Source organism: Ceratosolen solmsi, unplaced genomic scaffold (assembly GCF_000503995.2).
Source record: "Ceratosolen solmsi marchali unplaced genomic scaffold, CerSol_1.0 scaffold31, whole genome shotgun sequence".
Lineage (NCBI taxonomy): Eukaryota > Metazoa > Arthropoda > Insecta > Hymenoptera > Agaonidae > Ceratosolen > Ceratosolen solmsi.
In genome coordinates this window covers 4,851,997-4,870,297 of record NW_011948432.1, presented here as the reverse complement: position 1 = coordinate 4,870,297, position 18,301 = coordinate 4,851,997, and the positions used below count along the sequence as shown (strand labels likewise).

The 18,301-nt window shown below is 44.3% G+C and overlaps 1 protein-coding gene across 1 annotated transcript in view; it reads left to right on the top strand.

Annotated features, from left to right (window-relative positions):
• The first annotated feature begins 406 nt into the window (after positions 1-406).
• The window catches only part of HERC2 (E3 ubiquitin-protein ligase HERC2), a 24,670-nt gene continuing 6,775 nt past the window's right edge, over positions 407-18,301 (top strand). Inside the window, 20 exon segments of the mRNA XM_011502271.1 lie at positions 407-622; positions 689-883; positions 1,295-1,505; positions 1,627-1,884; positions 2,263-3,037; positions 3,474-3,888; positions 4,540-4,932; positions 5,041-5,328; positions 6,011-6,687; positions 7,178-7,477; positions 7,763-9,689; positions 10,367-10,732; positions 11,451-12,142; positions 12,354-12,768; positions 13,347-14,038; positions 14,339-14,706; positions 15,026-15,684; positions 16,185-16,733; positions 17,434-17,954; positions 18,230-18,299. Of these exon segments, the coding sequence (XP_011500573.1) occupies positions 430-622; positions 689-883; positions 1,295-1,505; positions 1,627-1,884; positions 2,263-3,037; positions 3,474-3,888; positions 4,540-4,932; positions 5,041-5,328; positions 6,011-6,687; positions 7,178-7,477; positions 7,763-9,689; positions 10,367-10,732; positions 11,451-12,142; positions 12,354-12,768; positions 13,347-14,038; positions 14,339-14,706; positions 15,026-15,684; positions 16,185-16,733; positions 17,434-17,954; positions 18,230-18,299 (9,964 nt within the window). The 5' untranslated portion in view covers positions 407-429.

The following is an 18,301-nucleotide window of genomic DNA, read 5'->3' as shown; positions in this document are numbered from 1 at the left end:
CCCCCCCCCCCCCCCCCCCCATTGACATTAAGCACCTCGTCGTATTGTGATTTTGCATCACCTTCCTGTCAAAAGTCACGAAATCCGTAAAAATGTCGACGCTGATGGAATTAAAGTATAAGGAATTTTCGTAGCAGAAGTTAAGGAGGTGGATGTCGATAATTTAGTTGAAAAATGTGAGGAACCATCGTAGGTATGTATTAATCGACCTTCTGGTAAAACATTACTTTATAGTCCTAACCTACTAGTAACTGTCGCCTATTCGAGAGGTTTCTGTGTATCTTTTACCAAGGCATATACAGATTTGTTTATTTTATACAAACATTAGTAATAAATAACGAATGACGAATAATAATGTAGCGCCAAATTAATTTTCAAAGTAATTTTGCAGCAATTTACTTAAGTATTAAGGAGGGAAGGAGAGAGATCATGAGTGGGAAACTGAACATCAGAGTTAGACCAGAGGTTCGTCTTGATGATAAGTGGCTCAAGATGGACCTCCAACGCTTTTTCTGTAGAGATGGGCTTGCCGAGTTATGGAACGATATGATTAGGGATGGAGAAATTGTTGGTGCCTTTAGCAATGGCTTAATGAATTCAGCAGGCGTTATCGCTAAACAAGGTATTGTGACTTTTTAACTCTGTTACTTTTGTCACTCTGATCTATATTTAAAAATATTTTTCGCAGGAGAGAATGGTCATTATTACTGTAATTTACGAGTATTGTCTTGTCCTTGTTGCGATGGTATTTGTGGTCCACAAAGCGGATGTAATTGTATTCCTTGTCAAAAATTAGATATCGAAAAGGAACCAGTTGTTACAACGGAAAAATCGATACCTGTTGAATATACAATAGAATCTTGGTTATGGGGATCACAACCATGTTAGTACAATTTTTGTGACTTTATTATAACGCTAAAAGATATTTAGCGATATTGTTTAAAAGTTCAATAATTGAATTCAATTTTTAAATTATTTTATTTCAAATTTAATACATACATTTGATTTAAAGTCATTTATTAAAACAAGAAAACAAAATAATAATGTTATAATTATCATGTCATATTATATAAATATATTTCATATATATTTGTAAAATATGATGTATGTATTAGACCAAATCATCCAAGAATAAATAAATCTTTTTACAATAAAGTACAAATAATTTATGATAAAAAAAAAAGAAAAAATTATCAATCATATATATTACTTACTGAATTTTACTATTACATTACCTAGTATTATTAAATTTATCATATAATAATGTTTTTAATGAATTTATTTATTATTTTAGCATCAAAAGAACTTACATCATGTATAGAATCTCTTATAAAAGAACAACGAAACTTGTGTCACGAAGTTGCCAATAGCACTCTTTCTGCAACTAGACTAAGGCAAAGATTGGTTATTGCTCGAAGATACTTTACTGCTCTGTCACGTCATAAGCCACAAGAAAATAAAGATATAGTAGTTCCTCCTAAATCTGTAATTAAAATACAAAAGAAGTAAGTTGTCCGTCCATTATATAACTATGAAATTAGAAAATACATGCGATTAAAAAGCAGTGGTATTGATAATGCAGTTTCTATGGTAATTGACCTTATTAAAATATTGCAAACCTTTCAGGATGAAACCCAGTGAAAAAGCAACGGCTGGCCTCGCACGCGTTGGTTCTCGAGCTGCACTTAATTTTTCATTCGCTTATTTACAAAGAGCTTGGAGATCTGGCGAAGATATTGACTTTTGCAGTGAATTATTAACAGAGTCTTTAGAAGCTCTTCAATCTTTACCAGAAGCTACACTTTTCGATGAAAACAACGTCTCCCCAATTTGGCTAGAAGTTGTCGAACGATCCGCTAAATTTTTGCGACAAGTTGTTACGGGGTAGGCAACTCAATTATTTACCATTAGTTTACAGCTACACAATCAATAATCCATTGTTAAATATCATTTCACATTTATTACGTGGACAGAGCTAAGGAATAATTTTAATTTATTTAAAAGGCGTGCTATTAGAATACGCTACCGCATACACTGATATTCAAATAAAATTGACAACTAATGAAAATGACTTATCAGTCAGGGCGTAATGCACGTACGAACAATTTACTTTTTTCCAGCTGGTCTTCCTCGTTTGAGATTGAAAAATTTGAGGTCGAATAAACTGTAAACGAATAACGTCGAATAAACTATGCCTGTCGTAATAGCAAACCGCATTGGCTCATCATACGTTTGAAAATGATAACGCTTCCTGTTTCGCAGAGACGTTGTTATGGGAGGAGTATCCTGGTGCCCAGTCCCGGTCGCAGATCAGCACACGGCCCTCTGCCTCCTGCTGGAGCTCGCGACACAACGCGGCACTCTCTCCAGTCTTTTGAATTCCGTAATCCTGTTGCTGCAGCTGAGCGAGAAGCCGAAGAACCAGGATAACCGGGTGATGCCACCGGGTAGTTCGGCGCCTCTCATCCCTTTGCTGCGTCGGCTAGGCACCATAACCACGACCAAGGCGCCACGATTCGACGAGAACGCGTCGCCGGGGCCCTGCGAGGCACTGCTCAAGTACCTCCGACTACCCGAGGAGGACACGTCGCCGGTGGACCTGCGCAAGGCCGCGGTCATTGTCATATGCCACCTGAGCAGGCTGGCCAAGCCCCTTCTGCCCCCTGTATCCGATCTCCTGCACACCGAGACCCAAAGTTTCCAGGAGGTCCTCGCCTGGGGCAACGTGCAATTCGGTATCGGCGTTACAACTTACTACTGCGACGTTATCGCCGAGATCGGCGTTAAGCAACTCTGCTGCTCCGAACGCGTCCTCCTCATCCTCTCCTTCAGCGGCAAGGTCTACACTATGTATTATAGTTCGGAGGCGGATCCCCAGAGTGTATACGGATTCGCCGATGAAGTAGCAATGATAGCTGCTCATCCCGACGGCAAGCATTATCTCGCTCTCACGACCAAGGGCATTGTATATTCTTGGGGAAATGGAGATGGTGGGAGACTGGGGCACGGGGATAACTTTTCTTGCGATGAGCCTTTGGTAAGATTTGGCATCCTTTTAATAAACCCCTTGTTTCTTATCTCTCAGTTGTAAATTAACGGAGACGTTAATCATTTAATAATCTCACTTTCTCTCTCTCACTTTCTCTCTCTCACTCACTCTCTCTCTCTCTCTCTCTCTCTCTCACTCTCTCTCTCTCTCACTCTGTCTTTCCGTCTATTATTAGTTATTTCAAATCAAATCGATTATGTGAAGTATTTCGCATTACAAAGCACTCGGAAAGCTCGCGAGGATTTTTCAATATTTTCACCAACATTTGATTTTGTTATAAGAGATGTAATTGCTCGTATTGTTCGACGACATTTTCTGTTTAATTATTGTCACGGCAAGCAGGCCCGCTAACGAGCATATCCCAAGCTTCCAACTATTTTCAACTGAAAGGCAAACAAAGCTAATGTCCAATTTAACGCGTCAGGTGGTGGAGGTGCTGTCAAACAAGGTCGTGACTTTCATTGCGTGTGGGAGCACTTACTCGGCCGCGATCACCAACACTGGCGAGTTGTATACCTGGGGCCGCGGCAGCTACGGGTGTCTCGGTCTCGGCACCTGCGACGACATCATCGTTCCAACCGTGGTGGCGTCTCTCTATGGGCACACGGTGACGCACGTGGCCTGCGGTAGCGGTGACGCGCAGACACTCTGCGTCACCAATTCCGGCATTGTATTCTCCTGGGGTGACGGCGATTATGGGAAGCTCGGCCGGGGCGGCAGCGACGGCTCCAAAGTACCCAAAATCGTCGACAAGCTTCTCGATCAGAAAGTCATCAAGGTTTTCTGTGGCGGCCACTTCTCCGCGGCCCTCACCGCAAACGGCGAACTCTACACCTGGGGTAAGTGCATCCCCTCATGAATTTAAATGAATCATCCAGTCTCACAAAAGCCAATAACAATTGCATCGTATATTATATATTTTGCCGTTGTAAATAAATATTTTAACATTTAAATTGGATGATAATTTGATGAGTTCGATGTATGGAGGTAAGAGAGAATAGGCAAGAGCCTATTCTATATAAAATGTGTATTTGAACTTACCTGCACGCGCTCCATGTAATGAAAGGAATCCAATTGACGGAAAACTAAAACGAAAGTAAAGAAAGATGGTAGTTTTAAATAGTCTGTAAAAGCCGTGGTGGAGTCTTAATTACGGGCTGAGAATATTGAAATTGAAGATCGGGACGAATGGCGTGGTCATTCGCGCGCGCGGTTGAACCCCATCATTGACCATTGACGTCAGTTCCTTAATTGATTCCTTCCGATTGGCGTGGTAATGGCAGGTGGAAATAATGCGCGAATAGAAACGCTCCTACAGCAACCGGCATGTGCATTTTCTCGCGTGTGCTTCCGTAATTTCACTTTTTAAATCACTTGTCGATATAAAGCGCTTCCGATACGGCCAACGTGAATAATCGTATCGGGCTATGCCAACTTTGCCCTACGCGATGCTTTAGCGGCGGCATGTAATACCAGTCACGATGAAACAGGCAAGGGCGACAATTACCGCTTAGGCCACGGCAGCGACGATCACGCGCGCTTTCCAAAACTCGTTGAGGGCTTCAAGAACAAGAAGGTACGCGACCTCTCGGTCGGCAGCGTCCACATCCTCGCATTGACGGACGAGCAGCTGGTATACGGTTGGGGCCGCAACGACATCGGCCAGATCGATTCGTCGCTCGGCGCCGTCGTCTCGGAGCCGACTCTGTGTCCGACCCTCAGCGCCAAGAGCATCACCGGTCTCGTCTGTGGTCCCACTCAGAGCTTCGCCTGGTTGACCTCCCTCTCCAGTTGGTCGGTCGCCCAGCGAGTGGCCTTCGTCGTCGACATCTGCGAGGACACGTTCAAGCTCATTGATGTCCTCCTCGTCAAATCCTGCGAAGGTTCGCTCGCCTCTTATTACTTGCTTTATCAGGTGGCGTCAGCCCCTATCCGATCAACGACGAATAATTCTCTCCATTGAATTCTAATCGGCGTGTAATTGTGCTCAGGCCTGCCCGACACGAGGCCACCGACGCAAGAACGCGAATGCCTCGTCGTGGCGACGTTGAACCTCTTGAGGCTCCAGCTATACGCCATGATCACGCACAACATCGACAGCAAATCCGTGGGATTAGGCAACGGTAGTGGTCTCCTCAACTCGATCAAGCAGCGGTGCGTCAATTTAGCCAGCGTCTCCGGCATTTTGGCGACGATACAGGAGGCGGCCCAAGCCGTTTTGCAGACCGGATGGAGTATACTGATACCCACCGCGAACGAACGAGCGAAAACATTATCCGGTTAGTGATAATTCAAATTTACGGATAATTAACTGTTTTTAGGATTTATCGACGTAGAAAATTGTCTGCACTGCGGAGACAAATTCGACAATTTATCACGGAGACTGGTATAACAAACATTTTGTTTACGATAATTATGTTAGTTATAAATATGATAGCGTATAATCGATTCGTATTTTATGAAATGTATTACAACAGCCATTGATATTGCAAATTTTCAAATAGTTTTATACTTGATTATCATAGATGGATTCTTTTGACTATAATTAATAGGCCCAGCGATTATATATTCAAATGCCAAAAATCTCATTTTGTCAAGAATTGCATTTGTTTCGTACGAAATTATACGAAATTTTATTGTGCGTTAAGTTATATTAATACTTAATACGGTTGAGTCATAAGTTGTGCTCGAGCGATCATTAATACGTACAGTGAACGTCTAATAAACGCGTCTTGCCTGTGCTCTTTTGCAGAGACAGACAAGTCGTCGATAATCTTAGAAGAAGTGTAAACTAAATTACGTCGCGATATGACTATTGTCAGCTATTATTATTATTATTATTATTATTATTATTATTATTATTATTATTATTATTATTATTTTCATTATTATTATTATTACCAAAGATATAATAAAATAAGCGTCTCTTAACAGACTTCAATTTGTCCAATAAAAAAAAAGCCCTAGAAATCAACAGCTCGGGCTCGAGCAGCCGAGGTCAGCAATTCATGGCAGACCTCCTGGCATCCAGTCTCATGGCGGACGGCGGCCTCGAGTTCGCCCTGAAAACCGCGATTAAAGCCGAGATCGCGGATCTGTCCGACGACAGGAAGGACGTCATAACGGCGGGCTTGAATCATCTGAGCAAGGAGTACAGCCTCGGTGATACCAAGTCCGCCTTCAACGTCCACAACACCGCGACGATATCGCTCCTCCAGCTTGTTAAGCAGTTCGTGCGCAATGGCACGTGCATAACCCAGTCGAGGTTACGCGCTCTCCAGCATCAGCATCAGCACCAGCAGCAACCGAGGCACCAGGATAGCCAGAAGAAGATCGACAATTCGCCGAGCCTCAAATTGCTTCTCAGGTTTCAGCGTCTACTCGTCGCTCAGATGCTCAACTGCATCGGCAAATGCGGCAACGGCTCCGAGCCTCACGATCAGGAGATGCTCGGCGTCGAGTCCCTCCTTCATAAATACATACGACAGATTTGCAGCCACGTGACCGCGACAATGCCCATCGCCATGGAATTAGTCAGCATTAGCGGCAAACACTTTGTCATGGTGTCGAGCATTTTGAAAACGGACATTATCAGCATTTTACTACCCGAGCTCATCATTTGCCTTATACTTCTTCAGGTCTGACGTGAAAAAAAAGCTATTATAAAGCATCGCGTGATTTATTTAGAATTTATTTATAATTGAAGCAATTACCAACGCACAGAACGGAATATTGTTATAAAACGCTTGTCGCGACAGAAGAATTTTATTTTGTCATCCATTAAACACGCAGACTCTCTTTCTCTCTCTCTCTCTCTAATTTATACATTGAGTCAAAGTTGTTCATCAAAGATATAACAATTTGCAATGATAGAGCATAAGAATAACGATAGTTTAGCTTCGTTTCACTAACGCCACATAGCAATTGCACGTGTGAATAAAACATGCACTATCCGTGTCCGTATCCGCTGTTTTCACAATCATAATAAGATTAAAAATACTATCGGATTAAAATAAAAATTAAACGGTCCGGAGAGCTTAATTTCTTATTATTCGACTGATTTGACAGTTATATTAGATGATTGCTAAGAGGAAGAAAAATCGATTGCTCATCATTTGTACGTTTCAGATCGATTATCCGATGTTGTTATTAAAAATGAACTGGATGGAGGCTCTGTCGCCGATCTTGGATGCCCTCGATCAGTTTAACCGTCTTGCACCCACGATCGAAAAAGACGACGCAGACGACCTCGCATGGCCAGGAATAATCGCTCCTCAACATAGTAACAAGCTCTCCATCAAAGACGAGCCCTCCTTAATACGATGGGCTGACTTGGAAAATCACAATCGAGACGGTGGATTTTGGATCGTTATAAACAATAGTGTTTACGACGTGCAGGATATAAATGGCTTCGATGGAACGTCAGTGGTTAGCATTAGCATTCGTCTCTTCAACAAAGTTAAAATCCTATAAAAAAAATAATAATAATAAAAAATAAAAACAACAAAAACAAAAGAAAAAAAAACACAAAGAAAACACAAAGAAAACTATCATCATCCTATGATAGTTTATGATTTTAAAGTAGTATCGTTACGAAAATGAAATTTAACGGTGTAGTTTATTTTTAAAAATTAATGCCCAATTCACTTTCATTCGCTGTTGACATTCTATTGTTATACTCGTCTATCCTGAAATTCTTTCAATTCTGTACAGAGCTATAACCAGGAGAATCTACATCGAATGTTAAATCGCGATGCTCGGCACGGCATGATGGACTCGTGCTTCGTTGGTTATTACTGCCAACCCGAACCCGACAACACCCAGTTCAGTATCGAGGTGACTGACGTTTGCTCGAGCCTCCTCGACACCGAGCGCGCCCTTAGCTTCGTTCTCGGCTTGCATGCCTACAGGCTGCGCCAGAGCCTCGCCCTCCAGACTGCCGAGGAGGAGGCCGGAACGTGGCTCGAGGCAAAATTCCTACGGGGCGGCCTCCAGTACCTCCAGCCACCGAATCCGTACGAGGAGGAGAAGGGCGAGGCGCGCAGCAATAACTCGACAGCCGCCAATTCGCCCACGGAGCCAACGCATCTTCCCGTGTCGGCCAAGGACGAACCGAGGAGGCCCGAGGACGAGCGCGTCTTTCAATTCGTGCATGCCCTGGCTGAATGCCACAAGGCCGACAATCAGGTTCAGGCCTTCCTCGCGATCGTCGACCGTTACTGCAAGTCCAACAATCTCCTATCGCACAACGACTTTTGCGGCGAGCACCCGGTCGAGGAGATCGGCAGATTACTCATGGCGGTGATAGTGAAGCACTTGGCACTCGGACACCAGACACTGGCGCTCGTCGACCAAGAGCTGTCCGACGGTGGGGCCAAGTTAAGCAAACCCCTCGCCGACATGGTCAAAGCCATACATCAAACAAAGTGGAACCTCATAAGGACGCGACAGCAGCAAAATCGCAGCTACAAGGAAGTCTGCACACCCGCTCAGGAAAAATGCCGATTCCTCCTCTACGAAGTTAGGCAGGCAACGAGCTACGAGATCAAGGGCCTCCGCGATCTCAGGCTTTTGTACACGGTTCCGCACTTCAAGCGTGCCGTACAGAGCGTCATGGCGGACATGCGAGCAATGAACTCGCCAAGCAAGCCCGAGGATATCGTCAACGCCTCCATACAAAATGCCAAGAACGCGAGAGGAAAGACCGAGGAGGCCGAGGAGAAATCAGTTTCGATCGGCAACGCAGCCGGTCTACCACCCAAGCTCGACGAGTCGTCCGCCATGACTAATATCATCCAGCAGCTTACGGACAAATTGAATCGCAAGCCGTTGGCCATGGACGCCCCGGAACTTATGACGAGCATCATAAACTTCGTTGTGACGGAGGAGAGCGGCGACGTGGAGACTCTGAGACGCGCCATGTATTGCCAAATACAACGCGTCAAGATGAGAGAGCTGGGCCTCGTTATGATTCAAAAGCTGTTGCAAAAGGATTACCTCATTACCTCGGTCCAGTACTCCTTGCTCAACGGCTGGCTCGGTCTCACGCGTGAAAATCAACAACTTTCCAGCGGCATTACTCATTGCTTAAAAAACGTGCAATCGGTCACGCCCTACCTGCGGCTCAGGATCCTTCTCGCGGAGGCGAAAGTCAATCTGTGGGCAATACAGGCGTTACGCGCTTACGTCGTCCAAGCCGAGTTGCCGAGCAAATCGAGCAAGGTGAGTGGTAAGAGTAGCTTGAATCAGGGCACCTACACGTGGCTGAGAAAGCTTCCAAGATCGAGGTTACTGCTGACGATACTCGGCATGCTCACGGGCCACCATCACGCGAACGAGATCGGCCTACTCATCAATTCCGGTCTAATGTCAAGCGTCCTAGCGCTACTCAGACAAATCGGTCCGACGAAGATGGCGCCGACAGCAGCACTGCAAATGGAAATCGAGGAGACCAAGCTCAAGGACGCCGGTGTAAGAGCCATTTACGAAGACATCGTGTACCAATGTAAATCAGAGTCCGTTGAGCTGACGGGGCTGCAAATGGTCGCGCTCATGGAAAAGGGCACCAAAGTTGTGAGGGGCGTTGATTGGAAATGGGGAGATCAGGATGGACTGCCACCCGGCGAGGGAACCGTTGTCGGTAAATTCCATTTCTTTATTTCAGCAGATTGCACGATGATGAACGATTGAAAGAACAATAATAAATAAATAATCCAACTATTGCGAATTGCCGTTACGACTCTATATATATATTTTATTTTTTTAAACTTGATAAGTAAGAAGAAACGAATGTTATCAGTGCTTTTACGCGCAGTGTATGAAGTATATATAAATAAAAAAAATAAATAAATAAATAAAAAAAAAAAAACAAGCTAATCCAAGAACGTTCTACTTTTTTAACTATATTTAATAGATATTTTTAATATAAATAAACAAACAAACAAACAAACAAACAATGAAATAAAAACGATAAATAATTATAATTAAAAATAATCGCTTCTCTACTATTATTATCTTTATTATTTTGTTGTATTAAATATTTTTTATTATTTATTACATTAATCATTATCGTGACTTTTACAGTGACTTTTCATTACAATTTTACGAGACATTAGTGTTTATATATTCAAAAGATAAGATAATAAATAATAGCCTCCATCACTCGAATGGAATTTTCGTTACGTTTGTAATGAAAGTTTTATCGTTGAGGAGACTCACTCGATCTGACATTATTGTGGCTTGACAAATGTCTCGCCATAAGCAGCGGAAATGACGTATTCGTATAAAAAAAAATCTCGTACCAACGATATTTCGCAGGCGAGCTTGGCGAGGATGGCTGGATTCGTGTAGAATGGGATAACGGCATAACCAATTCTTATCGTATGGGCAAAGAGGGTAAATACGACTTGAAGCTGGCGTACCCACCGGCGCCCGAGGAGAGCGACTCGGACAGCGAGGGCCCGCAATGCGATTCTAAGAAAAGCAAACACGAGAAGACGCGAGAGCTCCATCCAACGACGTACCTGAAGAGCTCCTCCGTGACCTTGTTACGGGTCATCTTGTTGTCCTGTGGTATCGAGGCCGAGCGTGTTCAGCCATCGGCTATAAGGATCATGTCATCTGTTCTTCGCGGAATCATTTCCACGGCCAACAAAACCGACTCTAGCATACAAACGCAACTGGGTACGCGTCGAGTGACGTTTTCGCTTTCCATTGCTTATGGAGAAAAGTACACGACTCGCGATTCCATTAAAGATCTATCGAATTTACCAATAACTAGGGCCAAAGCACGGCAAACTTTTTCAACGAACTTTTTGTTTAAACTCGCTTCTAGTTGATTCGTAATTGCGATAATGGATTGCATGCTGTATTATGTCGATTGTTGTAAATAAGTTGTATAATCGGATGGAATCGATCGATAGGATGTCAAGCTTCGCTCGAAAGACATGCATTTATCTTTATTATCAATCGTTGCAATACGCCTTATCGTATACGTGTTCGATGTCGTGTGGCTAAATAAAGATAATCAATCCATTCATGGTAGAGGATCGGACGTGAAATTGCAAAGAATAAATGAAAGAGGAATAAAAAAATTGTATTCTCGCAATTATTGCAATCGTATTGAGATCCGTGTTATTTTGCATTGAAATCTATCTATTGCGTGCCAATTAAATATTGAAAAAATTTAATTATTTATAAATAATTAAAATACCGTCCTGCGACAAGACTATTATTACAATCGACAAAAAATATATATATATATATATATATGACCAGCATGTATGTATGAAATAATAAAGGACATTTATATAATAAAAGTCCCACGTTCATACGAATAATGTCTCGGCTACCAATGCCCACGAGTAGATAAAGTAAAATAAGCCTCGTTTACCGATCGCAGCTAAAGAGCACGAGTTATCGTGGGCGACCCTGGGCCTTTTGCGCGCCGTAGCCAACTCGCCCGTTTTCTGCCGAGCCCTGAGTACTCCGGCTTGGGTGAACTTTCTGCTGAGTATCGTAGCCGACGAATCGATAGCCGACCTACAGAAGCAAATAATGGCGGCCCGGCTGCTGGGCAACGTGATGCCCTCCTGGGCCCTCAACGCCAGCGACATGACCAACTTCCTCGAGAAGATCTTCCGACTCCTCGGGCGCATCGGACTCCTATGCGAGGCGAGCAACGAGCTGCACTCCAACAACTGCCGGGTCTCTCTTACGGCCTCCCACAGCTCGACCCTGGCCGAGGAGCTTATAGCTCTAATACGAGGCCTGCACGCTCTACCCGGATGGAATACCGTCCTCAACGGCTTCCTCGCTTCCAAGTTGACCCTGGCATCGGACCTCCTCAGCGACGGACCTCTCTTTCACATTCAGATGAACGAGAACGGGGGCGAGAACAGCCTCGTGATTCAGCAAACGGTTATGGCCACCTTGATCGTTGTCGGGGGCCTGGACAAGAGGCCCAGAATCGGCGGCCTACTCGACATCGATGGGCAAATTGGCACCGTTTGCAAGTTCACCCAACACTCCAAAATCAATGTACAACTACGTAAAAGCGGACTCCGGAAGAAAATCGCTTTTGGTAGCTTTAAGGCAAGGGATTATCGATTTTGTTTTTATTTTTGATCAAACTAATAATTATCCAAAGCTCCATTAATCTCTTCGTCGATAATACCAGCAACTACAATATTAAAGATAAATTTATCTTATCAACGTGAAGTATTTACGGCTTAACATAACCTAAGCACGCACCTACGATGAATAATAATTTTAATTCGTCGCTCCTCGCTGCTCGCTGTTCCAGGTAATGAACGATAAATTTCACTTGGACAAAATGGCCCTGAACGAGCAGTTGCAGACGACCTGGGCGAATCTGCTGCTGGGGCACTGTGGCATGTACAAGCGACCGGGCGGCATGCCCGTAATAGCCGGTGTCGTAAACGCGTCGATTCTCAGGATGCAGCAACAACAGCTGGCAGCCTTAAATGCCGGCAAAACCCTCATCGAGTACCAGTCAAAATTGAGAAAGGTACTCAAGTGCTTGACTACGGATAACGACGAGGGCCGTAAGACTCTTCTTCAAGAGCTGCTGATTAGAGCTACTATACCTCAGCCCCTCATGCCCATCTTCAGAACCGAGGAATTAGAGACGGCAGCGATAATTGTCAGCCAATATTTGGCCTCGGAGCTAAGGCATTCTCCCATACAACACTGTCCAGGTATCCTTTAACTTCACTACTGAGACACCAACCCCACCCGTTCCATTTCTTTGTTCGTCCATCTAAGTTTATCGCCATTCTTATCGATTAGCAAGTCATGTATAGCGTTTTTTTTATAAGGAGCGTAAAAAAAAAAAAAAAAAAAAAAAAATTATGAAGAATAAAATATTAATCATTTATTTTAGTTTTTAAAATCAATTAAACGTCACATATTTACATGCTATTGTCAGGACTATTTAACCCGTTAAGCGTGTGGTATGTCGATGCTGCCACATAGGTTTGAATTCTCGAAATGTCCATTATCACCTTTTCAATGCTAATGGCATGTATTTTTAATCGTGTAAATTTTCTCTACATAATTTTCTAAATATTTCAACAAATAATATTCATCGTTATCCCGGCCAGTCGATTCTCACCAGTTCTTACTATCTCGCTATAAAGTACCATTGAGTACTATAAAGCTCGAACCCAATTACAGATATCATTTTATCTATGCATTATGATTCTAATAATGTAGTTCGATAATGGTTTTTTTTTTATTTTTGTTTTTTTTTTGTTTTTTGTTTTTTGTTTTTAAGCCGGTGCCAGCTGTTCCGAATCAATAACGCCAACGTCCGATATCTCCGTAATATCGTTGACTTCTAGCCAAAAGCGACACTGCAATAACAGCGGCAAAGTGTTGGTTGGCGCAGCCGGTGGCAAAATCATCTCGTCGACGGTGAGTCCACTCGTGAGCCAACTCACGGAGATGGGCTTCGACAAGGCCAGCGTTGAATTTGCTATAAAGAACTTGAGCTTCGCCGAAGGTAACAACATCACTCCCGAAACTGTCGTCGGCTGGCTACTCGAGAATCCTGACTTAACGGTCAGCGACACGGATACGGTGTCGAGTTTCGGCGAGGTTTGCGAGTCCGACGACTCGAGCAGCGAAAATGCCGAGGACGATCCGTCTCTGCAGGACGCCGAGGACGCCTCCCAGCCGACTTACATGAAGCGCTCCGACTTCCTCTCGGTAGATGAGTACGCGATCTATGTTAGAGACTACGTGAAGGCGGGGATGCTCGTTAGGTGCTGCAAGACCTACGAGGAGGTGGACTACGGTGACGTGGGCCAGGTTGTCAAGATCGATCCCGAAGGCCTACACGATCTTAACGTCCAAGTCTCTTGGCAGCATAAGGGCGGAACGTACTGGGTTAGATTCATTCATATCGAGTTGCTGGGACACCCGCCATCGTTACCCGGACCACCGGCCCTCAAAGTCGGCGACAAGGTGAGAACGATATTGTACACGATTTGTATTTTTCTTCAAAATTTTCCTACTCGTAGATTATATTAATATCTAATAATCTCGGCACTATCCCGAATCGTACTCGAGACACTTTATGATTGCAGATAACAAAATCTAGAAATTAGCCGTTTACATATACAATTGTGCGTGCGTGCCATCTATAATTGCTTAGAAAATTTACAAAAAATAGAGATAGAATAAGCCTATTATTGTAATTGTTTGTCTTTCGATCCAATCAATCAATGCCGAGGATTCGACTGAAATGTAATCTTCGTTTCGCAGGTGAGGGTTAAGCCGTCGGTCGCGATGCCGAAATACAAATGGGGTTCCGTGAATCATCACAGCATCGGCATTATCATAGCGATCTTGAACAATGGTAAAGATGTATCGATCGACTTCCCGCAGCAGAGCAGCTGGACGGGATGCGCCGAAGAAATGGAACATGTACCATCCTGTCATCACTCGGTCTCGTGCAACTCATGCCACGTGTCGCCGATCTCCGGGCCTCGCTTCAAGTGCAAACCCTGCGACAATTACAACCTGTGCGAGAATTGCTTTTACACCAATCGCTCGCACCGACATGGATTTAACCGGATTGTCGAGCCCGGTTCGGCCGCCGTTTACGCCGGTAGATCCGGCAGATATCACAGGTGTATATTTAACGAATGTCTCTCTCTCTCTCTCTCTCTCTCTCTCTCTCTCTCTCTCTCTTCATTTTTCAGAGATAAAATGAATGGTAGAATGAATGAATGAATGGCATGCAATGAATGGCAATTTAAAAATGACGCGGGATTGTACATTCGCAATAACATCCTTCCGCTCGTTTACTGTTAAATTCCAACAAAATTACATGTACTAGATTTTTAGTACCCCAGATGCTATTGCGATTGTTAATAAATATTGCAGTAAGTAATGTACAAATGATTAAGTGATGATTGGTCGGCTGGTCGGCCGTTGCTTGTCTTTCAGGCAAAATTTGCTGGGACCTTTGCTGCTGAATGACTGGTCAAAGTGCATTCGCACCTTGAGCGTGTCGTCGAACGAGCGCTGGGCGACTCGTCTTGTCGACGGCTCCGACAAATATTGGCAAAGCGTCGGCGCTCAAGGCGCCCACTGGATACGCATGGAAATGTTCCCTGGTATCCACGTCCATTCGCTAAAGATAGCCGTGAATCCGCACGACAACAGCTACATGCCTTCGCTCGTATCCGTGAACGCGGGCGAAACCTTCGTTAATATGCTCGAGCTGGCGAGCGTCAATGTACGTCACGCGGATTCGATCGTCAACCTCCTTCAGGATATGAAGGACTATTACCCGTGCATCGAGATAGCGATAAAACAGTGCAGGAACGGTGGTATCGACTGCAAAATACGCTCCCTGCAGATCGTCGGCTACAAAAAGGTCTTTGAAAATCAGCTGGCCACCTCGGTATCTTTCCTTGCCTCGGACTGGGAGATCATGCAAGAACAGATGCTGGCCCAGCGAGCCAGCGACGTGCAACAGAACGCCGCGGTCTACGTCTGGGGACTCAACGACAAAGACCAGCTTGGTGGGCTCAAGGGCTCGAAAATCAAGCTGCCCGTACACAGCAAAGTGCTATCAAAACTCAAGCCCATTCACATTGTCGGTAAGTGATATTTTGCCGTTGTACTCCCTTCCCTCGTCCAACAACAACTAAATAAAGCCTAAAACGAGCCGTAAACAACTATTATTTGCACTCGATGCCGTTCTCCGGTGACGCAAACAGTCGAGAAGTGTTGCCGATATCGTGCAAATTCACGACCGATGAACAAACGATTTATACGACTATATATATATATATATATTATATGTAGCAATGGCTAATTTCTCCGCTGTTAATGAATTTTTGTTTTTTTTTTTATTTTAGTTTTTTAATTTATCGGTTTATTATTTTATATATAATTTGTCTGTTTATCGAGATTCGAATGCCCTGTCTCCTTAGCAAAATTTTGATCGAAAGCACCGAGCTCCGCAAATGTAACAACAATCGTCCATCGAACCTAAAGTCGTTTCGATTCCAGCGACTTAGTGTCACTTCGAATCGTTCATTCCCTCCCAACTATCTCACGACATCTCAAAACTAGCCTAATGCGTGTGTATGCGTAGGAGGGAGTAAAACGCTCTTCATAGTGAGCCAAGAGGGAAAATTGTACGCATGCGGCGAAGGAACGAACGGCCGCCTCGGCCTCGGCGACACCAACAACGTATGCGAGCCCAAGCCCATACCCTTCCTCAGTCAGTACATCATCAAAAAGGTGGCGGTCCACTCGGGTGGTAAGCACGCGCTCGCACTCACGCAAGACGGCAAGGTTTTCTCGTGGGGCGAAGGCGAGGACGGTAAACTCGGCCACGGCAATTGCTCGTCCCTCGACAAGCCGCGGCTCATCGAATCGCTCAAGTTCAAGAGGATCAGGGATATCGCCTGTGGCTCCGGGCACTCGGCCGCTATCGCCAGCAACGGCGAGCTCTACACCTGGGGCCTCGGAGAGTACGGGCGGCTCGGGCACGGCAACACGACCACGTATCTCAAGCCAAAGCTCGTGGAGACCCTGATCGGCCAGAGGGTCGTACAGGTCGCATGTGGCAGTAGGGACGCCCAGACGATGGCTTTAACCGAGGACGGCTCTGTCTATTCGTGGGGCGACGGCGATTTTGGTTAATATCATTCGTTTTCTAGTTGTCTCTCACACGTTTATCATTCACATTACAATTTACCGTGATTGTCGAGAAAATTAAATCAACAATCACCCGCGTTTGATTATTTATCGATCAGTTTATCCATTTTTATTGTTTTTCATCATCATCATCTTCTTCATCATCTTCTTCATCACCATCATCTTCTTCTTCTTCTTCTTCTTCATCATCTTCTTCTTCATCTTCTTCTTCATCATCTTCTTCTTCATCTTCTTCTTATTCTTTTTCTTGTTCATTGTGAAACACGAGTTGTTCATTGTGATCACGACACATTATAAGAGTACTTTTTTCTTCTTTCAATTGCTTTTGATAATTGTGATTTCGATATTTTTAATTTAAATGGGAATTTTACAGTTAAGGGATAAAAAGTAAGAAATGAGTAAGCATCGATATAGTATTGATTGACTTTGGGTAGATAGTCACTTGATGTCGAATTAACTCGCCAGTTTTATCAATTTATAAACTCACAATGCCAATTACTATTTTCGCGAATAGATGACCGATACTCGTTAATAATTTTATAATTGAAATGTTTGTATGTATTATCGATCGGTCTCTAAAGGTATTATGCTCGTGATATTTGAATTTATTTAATATTCAAACGATATGGATGGATAATTGGATAAATAAATAATAAGGCTATTCCGTCCCTGTCCGACAGGCAAACTCGGGCGTGGCGGTAGCGACGGGTGCTTCTCTCCCTTACTCGTCGACCGACTCAACAGCCTCGGGGTAGTGCAAGTCGAGTGCGGCGCGCAATTCTCCCTCGCCCTCACCAAGTACGGCGAGGTCTGGACCTGGGGCAAGGGTGACTATTTTCGACTGGGCCACGATAACGATCATCACGTACGCCGGCCAAGCTTGGTCGAGGGTCTACAGGGCAAGAAGATCGTGCACGTGGCCGTGGGTGCGTTGCACTGTGTCGCGGTTACGGACACGGGACAGGTGTACGCCTGGGGCGATAACGATCACGGCCAGCAGGGCAACGGCACAACCATCGTCAATAGGAAGCCTTCCCTCGTGCATAATCTCGAGGACACCAGGGTCAACAGGGTCGCGTGTGGTTCGAGCCACAGCATTGCCTGGATGTTGGCCGATCAGCCCAGCTTGGGTAACCAGGAGCCCGTTATATTCCCCACTGCTAAGGATCCGTTGGGTCAGGCAACCCTTGGATTCGCACAGGTGATTATGGCTGAATAATGGATCGTTCGCTCGAACGGCTTCCTCGCCTATAACGAATATTTTTCAATGCACGGCTAATTGACAAACGGCGATCAATTAAAAAACAATGGATAATTGAAAAACGCATGCATCTCCTTGAAATTGAATTCCTTTTTCTTGCTTATTGTTGTTGTTGTTGTTGTTGTTGTTGTTGTTGTTGTTTTTTAATCTTTGTAATCGTATTATTGTTGTTGTTTTTGTATATAATATTAACGATTAACTCTCAAAATGCGCAGGACAAAGCAGAAGCCAATGTTATAACGTCACCAATGGAAAGCAACAGGTCATCGCTCGCTCACATTATTCTT